General features: G+C 38.3%; 1 protein-coding gene across 8 annotated transcripts in view; it reads right to left on the minus strand.

The window, feature by feature from the left end:
- wnk1a (WNK lysine deficient protein kinase 1a) overlaps positions 1–12191 on the minus strand; it is a 31181-nt gene that overhangs the window by 14698 nt on the left and 4292 nt on the right. For 6 of the 8 annotated variants that reach the window (XM_015057900.1, XM_015057902.1, XM_015057904.1 and 3 more), the window contains exons 2-4: positions 9164–10402; positions 2071–2243; positions 1535–1755 (exon numbers count right to left, since the gene is read on the minus strand). In XM_015057900.1, coding sequence (XP_014913386.1) covers positions 1535–1755; positions 2071–2243; positions 9164–9955 — 1186 coding nt within the window. In that variant the 5' untranslated portion in view covers positions 9956–10402. Of the gene's footprint in view, positions 1–1534; positions 1756–2070; positions 2244–9163; positions 10403–12191 lie in introns of those variants that run through there. The other 2 variants (XM_015057899.1, XM_015057901.1) reach the window with 1 other exon arrangement.

The raw sequence follows: 12191 nt of genomic DNA on the forward strand, positions 1-12191 counted from the left end.
GCTCCTCTGCTCCTCTAACCCATCGGACGGGGTTGAGGAAGAGGAGGATGAGAAGAATGATGGGCCCGCTGGCATCTCCTGGAGTAGAATCTGTGAGGTGAAAGTTGGAGGAGAGAAATAAAAAAAAAGGGGGGAAGGAAAGTAAAAAAAAGAGAGAAAACAAAAAAGGAGGGGGAAGCTGAGCTCAGTTAGACTGTAGAGAGGATTGCACGTGTTTGTCTGTGTAAGACCTCGACATGACGGGACATATATATATATATATATATATATATGTGTGTGGGACTGAGGTAGCTAGTGTGCAGAACACACTTTTTGGCAGGAATTCATATTCACGGTGCTCAATAATTAGCTCTCATTGAAGAAAATTGCTTCCAACAGCTGCAGTGAAATTAACGGTACTCAAGATCGTGCCAATTTGCTCTGTAAAAGAAATAAAACTAGCTATGGAAGTAACTTTTGTCAAAACCTTATCCAAAAAAAAAAAACAGTGTTAACTTTACTCATTGTAGTACACTCACCTCTCAAAGTCTGACCTACCACATCATCCTGACCTGCAGGAGGAAAGTGTTACAGTGAAGGCCGACAAGAACACATCCCATAGCTATTTACAGAGCTGAACAGTGTGTCCTGCCCACCAGCCTCACTAAACTCATTATTTTAACTTCAGTCTCAGGTCTGACACAGAAAAACTCATTTAGGTATTTGATTGTAATTGGTTTTGATATTGATGCATGTACAGCACACTATTAAGACTTACCAGGCCCATAAAAGATACTTACTCAATGACCAGCAGTACCCTATTCATTCCAAACAGCAGAATGGGGCACAGCTGAGGCTAGAGCCTACATTTTAAAAGCATACTCAAGAATGTGAAAATAAAATAAAAGAAATAAATAGGAAGGGAAAAAAAAAAAAGACAAAATGCCGACAGAGGCAAAGTGGAGAGAGCTCCCTGGACAGAAAGATGGAGCAAAACCTTTCTGCGGTCCTGCAATAATTTTATAGATAGCAAGAGACAAACACTAGGGGGGGAAATAAAACAAAACCTGTAGAGGCAAACCCATAGAAAGAGATGTTAAACAATATATGTACAACTGGCAAACAGACCACATATTTCCAAACCACAGGACAAAGACCAGTCTAAGACACAAATACCTAAAGCCTGAAAGAAGGCATGACAACTACTGTTATATTTAATATTAATAGTTAAAAGTAGGAGAAACATTAGGCGCTACTTACAGTCAGTAGATGCCTGGAAAAAAGACTTTTTTTTTTAACAGACATAGAACAGAAATGCTCTGTACATCGATCAAATATGAGTCTGCGAGGAGGAAAAGCTAAGTGCAAATCTGCCGCCGTATTTGGCCTCCATTTGAGCTGTGGTTTGTTTGAGAGACAGCTGAAACACTGTGGTCTGTTTTTAAACCACATTGTCAGAAAAAATAGCAATTTCATAAAGACAAAGCGTTCAAAACTTCAGAGAAAGACACTGTCCCACAGGGAGAAGGAGGCTGAAGTGATTCTGAATTCATACCTATAACACTCTTGGCAAAGGACGCGCGCTTCAGGGTGGCCAGTCCCAGGTCTCCGATCTTAACAGATCCCGTTGGGCCTGTGATGAAGATGTTGTCACATTTGAGGTCTCTGTGGATGATCGGCGGAGCCCGAGTGTGAAGGAAGTGGAGTCCTTTGAGGATCTGTCGACACCAGCTGCGCAGCACTTTGATTTTCATCACCTTGAACCGCTTCAGATATCTGCGAGAGAACAAATCATTATTTCTACAAAGCCTGTTAGATGCACTGAGCAACAAATGATGGGAGCTGTACTCTTCTTTGTACTTCTCAGTAAAAGAAGATAATGCCGCAGAGATGTACGTCGAGTACATTTTGACTTGTGCTTAAAACAAAGTAGGAATTAGTCATAATTTTTTTGTATTTCGGTGTGCTACAGAAATAGAAACTTTGGCCCAAAATATAATTTTTACAATGAGCTAAAGCAAAACATTTTTTTAAAAAAAACATAAGTTCTATTGCTTTCACATTTTTAAGTCCATCAGTTGTGAGACTCACGTTTTGAGTGTACCAGAGGTCATCAGTTCTGTAACAAGAACAATGCACTTCTTTCCTTTGGAAGGTCCCTCCCAGGAGTCATAAAAGCGAACAATGTTGGGATGTTGTAGTCCCTTTAACATCCCCGCTTCCTCCTTAAAGCGCTGCCGCTCTGTCTTCGACAGCTTACGGTCCTGCAAACAAAACCAAAAGGAAACATTTTAACATTTCATAACCTCAGCACCATAACAATTCATGGCTGCACATGTAGGAAGTTACACAGTGATGTTCGCCGTATGAACACCATTAATTCAATTTTCATAAATACTGTGAAACTTCTTTTTGAAAAAGTTGGACACAGGATATAGTGTCTTCATGAACCAAAAATGTAATTGTGTGCAGCTGTGGTCAGAGGAATGCATTTCTGTTTTCTCTGGCAAAGGCTGTGAAACACAAAGAATGTGTTGAGGTTTGCCCTTGAATTCATGCAAACCAAATTAGAAGTGCAATGATGGATTTAGATTTTTTTTAAAAGGAAAGAAAAAAAAAGCTGCTAAGCGCTGAAAAAAAAAAGTAGCTTTATGCATCTATAGCGCATCATGAGATTGAGGATTTGATGAAAAATAATCAAAAACACAAGATAAGTTCAAATCGAAATGAAATCAAATCAAAAGATTAGACAAAATATGTAAAACATATATTCAAAATCAATTAACAGCTTAAAGCACAAGTACTAGAAGTCTTTGATGTTCTGCCCAATAACTCCAAAAATTTTAAACACGTGAAATAACTTCTATCAAGTTTCAGGAGCAATTTCTAGCATGACCCACATTTAGATTATGCATGACTAGAGAGCAGTAAACCCGCTGTAATTGAACAAGCCGTGAGAAACCCAGCAGCCAAAGACCTCAAGTTCCCGGACACCTGGCCTTAAGCCAAGCTGTCCAGCATATTCAGTCCATCTGGAAGAGCAAAATGAACGTTTGACTATTAAAGAAAAGAAGACTTTGATGTTACAAAACATTACTTTTCCCATACAATAAATAAACTTATAACACAACTTTCACTGTGGAGATGTCTGAGTTTTAATGTCAAAGAACAATTGGGAAGCCGAGTTGGGAAAATGAATGAGCTAGTCAAAGAAACTCCAGGAAACAGTGAGTGAGACATCAGGCAACTAGACCAACTGACCTACTTTGTAGAAAATGTATCTATTTATCTAGAGGGGCCATGGGTCCCCCTTCTCCTCTGCTCACCATGTCAAAGCAAATATGCAAAATATCTACAGCAGCATGTCCCATCATTCTCAAAGCTCTAAGGCTGTGCACAAAACCAACAGAAAGGAATATGATCACAAATCTGAGATCACATAATAATAATTGCACTAATAAATCCCCCTTAACAAAGATCAAATCTGTAAATAGCCTAATTTCTTTTAAACGACAGTTCAAACCATTGTATCCAGCCTAAAAACTTCAAAGTCTGCATCTTGTCTCTGCCATTGTCTCTTCATGAGTTAATCTGGATTATCTGATTGATGTATGAAAACAAGTATGAAGATTTACAAGGGTTCGGTTTCATCTGAGGAAAAAACCAGAACATGGCTTTTAGCATTTATGCTATTCTTGTATGTTTTCAATATGTCTAATTATAATAATAATCTTTTAGACCTAAAGCAATTTTATCCAATGTAAATCACATTCACTGTTAACTACAAAGTGGAGGGGAAAGCACTGCTTCTAGGCAAAGACTTTCATAAATAATCTAACAGTCCAAAAATAGACTGGGGGGGGGAGGCCTGTGATCATGCAAACACTCAGTGACTGATGAAGCTTTGTTCTCAACTTACTTTGGGGTAAAGTTTAAAGTGAAAAATCCATTAACGATGGGGTAGATAAATGGATACCATTATCAATAGTATGACGTGTTGCAATGCATGTGTAAAAACCTTTGTAACTGCAGATCAATTGTAAGCAAAAGACAAGCCAGCACAAGTCAGTTCACAAATTTTCAACATTGAACAGATTTTAAGGTGTTAAAAATAAAACTACTCAATGGAGTACCACTCTTGTCTAAAGTTAAAGTACACAGTTTAACAAAGTAAATTGTACACTATGCTGTTTTGGACTATTGTGTTGGTCATGACAAGTATAGTAATTTCAGTGTCATTAAGTAGCTGCATAATGTTAAGTTTCTGTTCCAAGCAACCAAACAAAAAAGAAACCCTCGTAAATCTAAACCATAAGCAGAACATGCCCTGGTTTGTATTAAAAGACGGAATTCCCCCAAATTTTGGAAACTGAATGCCGGGCCCCAGCAGAGCAAGTTTCTCCAAAATGAACGATAATTAAACGTGTTAAAAAAATAACAAAAATCTAGAGCCACGGCAAGATATGAAAGTGTGCAGGAGCTTTTTCTCCATCTTTGATTTTTATTCTATACCCACAGCTCAGGTCACTCATTAATGGCCTTAATTTGACTTTCCTTTATCTCTGTAAAGTTTAATGACTGTATCTTGCGCAGCTGTGTTCAACTCAAAACTACTTTCTTGTACTTCCTGCCACAGTGTCACCAGAGTGACATTTGTCATTACAAGTAAATACTAAAAACGTCCCAGTTTCACAGTTGCCATTTTAACGACAGCTGTTTTCTTAAAAGCTGGGCTAGTCATTGGTGGCATTTGGGTTTAAAAGGTCATGTCATGGCCTCCCACATATTTTAGTCAGAAGGAGAACCAAGACTGTACTTAGAAGTTAATCCTATCAGCTCACCTTTCTGCTCAAAACTAAACCTTTTTTTTTTTTGGCTAAACTGACCCACGTGTTTTACCATTGCAGTGTTATAAACAGTAAATTGCTGAATGCTCATTTAATGTGTCCCGCTTGAAAACGCTTATGCTGCATTTCACTAGGTAATTTTTAAATGATACTTTCTAAAATATTACAATCTAAAATCTAGTAACACTTTTATGGTAAGCCTCCCAGCAGCAAGCCATTAAGATCAGCGATAAATTGCAGTTGAGTTTAGTGTGACACTTTTAGCAGATCCCTTCAGCTACTTGAACAGAGCCGTCATTGTCTCTGAAGAAATCCTGAGGTTTCCCTAATCTCTAAAGTATGGCTACAGTTAGGAGAAGGAGGACGAGTTGGGGAGATGACGCATACGAAACTGCATGAGTGAGGAGGAAAGGGGAGGTTCCTAAATTTATTCCCCTTTCCCTCAACTTCCTCTATTTGGTGACCTACTTATTGTTCAGACATGCCAGCAACATGAGATACAAAACAAATGAGTGTGGTCATGAGTAAGTAAAGAAGGGTGTTGGTCTCGAAACTCTTGAGGATTCTGACAAATTGGCTTTTCAGATGTAAAACAATGCAGCTTTAGATCACAGTGATTTTAGGCGAACTAGCTGCAGGGGCTGAAGAGGGGGAAGTGGAGTTGGTGATTTCATTTAAACAAACCAAGACAACCAGCAACAAAATTAGATGGTGAGCTTGCTTTATGTCAGTGCTAAAATAACTTTTTATTCATGTTTTAAGTCTGCGTTTTTATTAAGTCCTGAATTACGGTAAATGCAACAAGATTAGTTTGAAAGTTATGTATCTCCCTAAAAGAATGCACAAGTCAGACTTTTGTAGCCGATTTCTGGACTAACGTTTTAGAAAACTTTGATTTGTTGATACAGACTTGAACTTATTTCAATTTCTCTTGAAAACCTTTGATATAGGTTTCAATAGCATTAAAAATATTGTTTCTAGTCTTTCTGCCAACGGTTGTGAAAAGGAAGCTAAAAATCAGATCTGAGACAAAGAAACATTTCTATCTGCCTTTAGGATCTTTTGTTAACGATTAGTGCAGTTAGCATTACTGTAGCAACAGTCTGTGAGTATTCCCCAACGGAGACACTTAACTCTGCATTTTGCAAAAGATTGCCAACATGTCTAAATCCAGCATGTTCCATAATGTTGAAATCTCAAGAAGATAAAATAGAGCAACATCCCTGTACTCTGAGTCTGTACGGTCTTACAGTTATCTGCTTAAATTGTTGCTCTAACACAAACTGAACGATCCACAGAAATGTCCCCAAGTATCATAAAAAAATAAAAAATAAATACAGATTCCTTTTAAATAGCATCTAACATTTCTGTTCTTCCTCTGACTTCAGCTTTCATGCATTAAAATCATATATAAACTTATCTCCTTTGTTCAACACTAGTGTCCACAACAAAGGCTTTTGTGGCCAGAGAGACATGGTAGCAAGTGCGTTACTTAATCAGAATAAGATCAGACTTTTCAGGTTCCAGCCAGCCAGTCACCAGGTAGCAGACTTCAATGAGTCACAGTCGTTCTGACTACCTCTGTGGCCAGCTCACAGGTTTATTGCTCTCCTTTCACACCATGGTTTCTGGTGGCTTTGTAATGCAGAGAAGCTAGTCCTGAAACAATAAGTTATTTCACAATACAGAATGGCAACGTGGAGTCAAAGAGTGAGACTGAGTGTGACTCAGCAGTGATAATGCGTGGTCTTATTCATAAAATCTCCCTCATGCCACTGTTTTCAATAGAATTTAAATTTAAAGCCAAAAAGTCTTACACTGATTGAATAAATCCATACATTCCCAAAAATACAAGACAGTTTGCAAAATTATTCTCATGTTGATCAATTAGGTCAATTTTCAGAAATTACCACTGCATCATAATCTTGTGCAATTCCAGCTGTCCTTTACAAAACTGCTATTTCAGCGAGCTATGAAGACTTAATACTACCTTTAATGTTATAATCTATCTTTAATGACAGAGAGCAACTTCAAATGAGACGATCAATCATGGTGGTAAATCCCAGCACGCCAAGTAGTAACATGTTAACTGGGTGGATTTTTCTTGCCAGGGTACTGGGTTTATTTAAAAAAAAAAGAAAAAGAAAAAATCAAAACCTCTTTGAGGAAATTAAGAGGGTGGGAAGTGGACTGATGGTTTACAAACGGGACTTGGCAGGTCAGCCTGCTGTGCTAAACACAGGAGATTCCTCAGCGAGGAATGTGACCCGTTTTGCATTCACACAAGCATTAGCAACAGGAATGCACTGAGCATGCGTGCGATTTGCTCCAAGTGAGGGGGGAGGGGCACGTGTCTGTAATCTTAACATTGTTCTGAAACCAGCTTGCATGTGAGACTGTGGTTCTATCCGCTGCTGTGTGAAGGCCAACAGCAGTCATGACAGGGTGAAAGCTCAACATTATAACCAAACGTTCATGTGGTGAAGGAGGTCAAAGTTTGGACTGTGCAGCGGTTAGGACGGACAGCAGAGCCACAATTATACAGAGTTATCTATAAACAAAAAGTGAGGTCTAAAAGAGATCCTGAAGAATGTAGGTCAAAGGTCAATTTTGTAAACCAGTTTGTCTTTGTGGCCCACTTCACTGAAGAGAGGCAGATAACTTCTGAAATGTCTGTTATTTTATATCTTAAAAAGTGGCAATTATGTGGTTATGGAAATATTCTCAGATTTGATTTTCACTCCCTTATTATTTAGCTGTCCAGAATTTATTAGAACGCATTTAACTGCAGGTCCCTGAACCACTCAAGCTTTATTTTACAGTGTTTCAACAACTCTGTGCATGTCTAAGAAAGAAGAAACGCTGTTAGTGGCAGATTTCTGAGGTTTCTCTATTTAACAAAAGCAAGACTTTCCATCAAGTCTTATTCCTCTGAGGCAATAACCCCAACCAGTCAGCCAACACGGACCAGCCTGCATTCACACAGGGAAGTTTTTGCCATGCTCGGATGAGCAGTTCAATCTACAGCAGTCTAAGAGGAAATGGTGGCTTATCATTTTATCAAAAAGAAAATTACGGCGGCTCGGGTTCAGGTAACAACGTGGAAAGAAATCTTTCTGGCTTCACCGTCTTCACAGGAGAGTGGCAAGACAATTTAACACTTTAAAAATTAGACATCTCATGGGACTGAAAAGTGAAAGTTGGTATGAAGTAAAATCACAGTTCTACTCTAGACAATGACGCCACGTGGATGGGATGATGGATGCTCACAGCACCTTTATTTTACTTCTAGTGGTTCTGAACCCGACAGCATAATCCCACAAGTTAAATGTAAGATTTTTAGAACCATTTTGAGCCTCTAATCATTTACCCACTCAAGCTGATGTTGTTTAGTTCCAGCATGTGACTCAATGCTTTTACTTGGATAGATTACAGTGTCAACATTTAAACTCATTATGCTTCAGAACAGATACTTCTGATAAGATTGTCAGCTACTCAAATCCCTGATTTCAAGACACACTATTAAATAAACACTTTTTTGTAGCACAAAAGTGGATCACAAATAACAAGATTGCTTTGATTTGTTTCCAAAAAGGAAACAACACACAGAACAAATTAACGCCATCAGGTATACTTTTGTTTAAAAATAAAAACAAAAGTACATACAATGAAGGACAAAATGTAGAAATTTAAGATATAAAAGCTGATTTAAGATATTTTAAGGCCAAAAAGTAGATTTATACTTGAACATCTGCAGAAACCTTTCAATAAAAGCCACACTGGTCATTAGCTTTGGCCAACTGCTGCTTATCGGATATAGTAGAAGCTGCATTAGTCATAACTCTAACAGTATTGGATAATGCATTAATTACATAATATAACATCATTGCCAATAACACCATGTGTATTATTAATACTGTTTTATTCAAAGTCTCATAAATTAATACTTTCAAGGTAACAGTATGTTCAGCCTGTTGGACAGAGTCTCGTGATAGTGTCCAGATGCTACAGCTGATGGAGACTTGTCATTGCTATATTTAATATCCCCATCACACCACATGGTACAGTCCTAATACTCCTATTTATATACCCATTTTCAATATATTACTTTTGGTGTATGAGCGCAAGTTGATGGTGAACGATATTAAGTTTTGTTTCAAATTGGCACAAATTCAAAACAAAGATCATCTGAGGTCACCTTACGGAGCGGAAAAACCCAACATCATTGAACAAGCATTAAGTAACAGATATTTCCTCTTTTAAAAATGAAAAATATCTCAGAATGATATTAGTGCCATTCTGAAAAGCAATGAGATCAAGAGTTAAATTGTGCATACCTGCAGCTCACACCATGCCACCTCCACCGTGGTTTCAGTGTCCAAGCCTTTGTAGACCGTCTTGAAAGAACCACGTCCGATTTCTATATCAAACTTCAGGAACCGTCCGTCCGGTGATGTTCCCACTGCTTTGGTTTCTGCCTCCTCGATGTCATCCTGGACCCTTTTCTCAGCTTCTCTTTGCTCTGCCTCGGCTCGTGCCCTGGCAGAGTCCTTATCCTCCTCCTCCCCCTCATTCTCAGGAGAAACCTTCACCTCAATGACGCTCTCAGATTCTCTGTGACTTGGCAAATGTGCCTCCAAACATGGCGCAGTGTCAGCTTCGATCAACATCTCTGCATCTCTTATGTCTTGCACAGCAGACTGTTGTCCCAAAGACAAAGCGTCTACCTTGGCAATCTCATTATCTTTCCCCTGTTGATTTTCTCTACCGTTATCAGCAGACTTCTCACTTTGATCACTTCTGGGTTCAGCCTTCAGTAAGGGAGTAGCAGCAGCCTTGTGCTCCGGAGGGACCAATTCCTGCGGCTGTACTTGTGGAGGTAATGGGATGGGGATTTTGCTGGGTAAAGGAAGGGCGAGTGCCGTGGCATTGGAATCACTGATGACACTTCGACGTAAAAAACGGTGTTCAGGGTTACATCGGTCTCGCTCCATGGTGTGATGTCGACGTCTCACTTCCACCGGCCGGGAATCACCCATCATAGAATCTGAACCAGAACTGGGGCCATTTCCACTTCTCTGAGGGGGGGCTAGGAACTTCACCATTTTGTCGTCTGGCTTTTCCGACATCCCACCACCCGGGCTTAGAGTAAGAGGGTACAGTAAATAAAAATTAAAATAAGCTTACTTCCATGACTGCCCAATAGGCTTGGCTAGGTGGTATTAACCTGTAGTCAAAAACAAAAAGGCTAAACTGAAATCTATCTTGTGCTGTCCCTTTGATTGCTCAAAGACTGTCTTTATATATATAGTGCAGGGACTGGGGGGGCAAAATGGGAGGTGTTCTCTTGTCAAAGGAAAAACACTGAACACCGCAACAGAATGCAGAGTATTGATGTTGATACACAAGTCTCTTTAGTTCCACATCATCCATCCTGTAAGACAGGATGCTTGAAAGATTCTTTCAAGCATAAGGAATTACTGGCAAGGACCAAGTGTGCACAGCCTCCGACAGGCACCAATCACCCCAAATGCAGGGTGGACAAACAGTGTTAATACGCTCCAGTCCACTTTGTCCTGCAACAAAGAACCCAAAACAAAAGTTAGGTCCAACACATTTCAAAAGTAACCAACGTCATGTCAAATGTCAACAAGATTTGTAGCGTTTAGCATAAAGTAAAATTTACAGTACACATAAACTTAACCTTTCTTAACCCAGAAAGCACAGGGAAGCTTGATACAATTTATCTAGACTTCAGAAAGTATGTTTCGAGTAGCAGTCTATTTAAATCTGCCTGAAAAAAAGAAACTACATTTACAGTTTGTTGAATATTGGATTTTTGCAGAATTAGTCATTTTAATATTGATGACACATTTTTCTAGTTCCCCCAAGTTGAAGATCAGATTTCAACTTGCGTCCGATTTTGAATTATGTAGATGTCTTCAAAAGTAACATAATTGCTCCAGCACACCCCCGCAACTGGGTTACAGGGAATTTTCTCTCTAAACTTGGCAACAAAGGCAACAAATTGAATTAATCTATAATCTCTTAGCCTCAAGCCTACCTCTTGTCTTGCTAAAGCTCAGCACAAAATAGAAAACTGAACCGTGTCCAACTTTTACAAATGACTTTTTTTGTCCTGAGCATTGTAAACAATAATCATGGGCAAAACTTCCATTGACACAGTTTAAAACATTGACAGGGTACATAATACTAATCCAAGACTTGCCAAAAATGCATACATACATGAATGATGTATGACAGATGAAGCCCTTGCTATCTCACCTCTGTTTTATCATGTCAGAAGCTGGGATTTAATAGAAAACTCTTTTTAAAACAACTTCAGAGATAGTGAGACAAAAAAAAAAGATCTGTACAAACGCTGTCAAACATAATTTCCTTAACTGTATTTATTGCATTTCAGTGGGTATTTAGGGAGTCTCAGAAAAAAACTGTCTTCATTGTTAACATTACAGTCTTAGAATTGTTTTGTTTTTTTTAGGGCTGGAAAAAAATGTAAACCCAGATTTTATTGTTTATCACATCCCTCTTATTATGTTAATAAAACTCTAAACTGGGTAAACTTTGCCTCTTTTGCCATGTGTGTTGAAAGAGTATACACAATTTTGTTGTGATGAAGGCAGAATAAATTGACTCTGAGTAAATTCACCTTTTTAACATTTCTTCTCCCATTTTAAACTGTAATGTTACAAAATAACCTGGTGAATCCTATTTATTTTAAACTATTTATTTACTTTTAACTATTTATTTTAAACTTAACTCAATATCGCAGATGTCTCTTATTGATAAAAACATGTTTTTAGTTGTTTCTAGTAAGAAAACCTGAGGGAAAATACAGTGGGCTGATCATTTTTCTTTTCTTATTTTTTTAAATGCAGTAATTATACTATCATGACTAAAAATGTTGCAAAAGTCAACTTTAAAAATAATATCCACGTTGAAGTCATGGGATCTGCTTAATTGTGACAGTACATAGATAAAGATATATAGATATAAAAACATTACTTAACCTCTTGTAAAACTGAAAGTCCGTGCTTTACTTTTAGGAGCCAGAGGTGGCTGCCTGAACACATTTGACAGGTAATAATTACTGCCACCAGTAAAAATCATGACATGATATATTGCCTATGTTCAGGGTGGAGGTTAGTAAACATTTTGAGCAGAACCAAGATTTATGGGATCAATGAAACGTGTTTGTAAATTAAACCACGGCTTCTGTCGGTATAAACATCCGTTTTAGTCGGTATGTCAGTAACAGCAAAAAAAAAAAAAAAAAAAAAAAAAACCCACACACACACACACACACAAAAAAAAAATTTCTACCTTCTCCCCCGTGATGGGGTT

This window comes from Poecilia latipinna, unplaced genomic scaffold (assembly GCF_001443285.1).
Source record: "Poecilia latipinna isolate Pla-1442-1.1 unplaced genomic scaffold, P_latipinna-1.0 Scaffold1499, whole genome shotgun sequence".
In the NCBI taxonomy this organism is placed as follows: domain Eukaryota; kingdom Metazoa; phylum Chordata; class Actinopteri; order Cyprinodontiformes; family Poeciliidae; genus Poecilia; species Poecilia latipinna.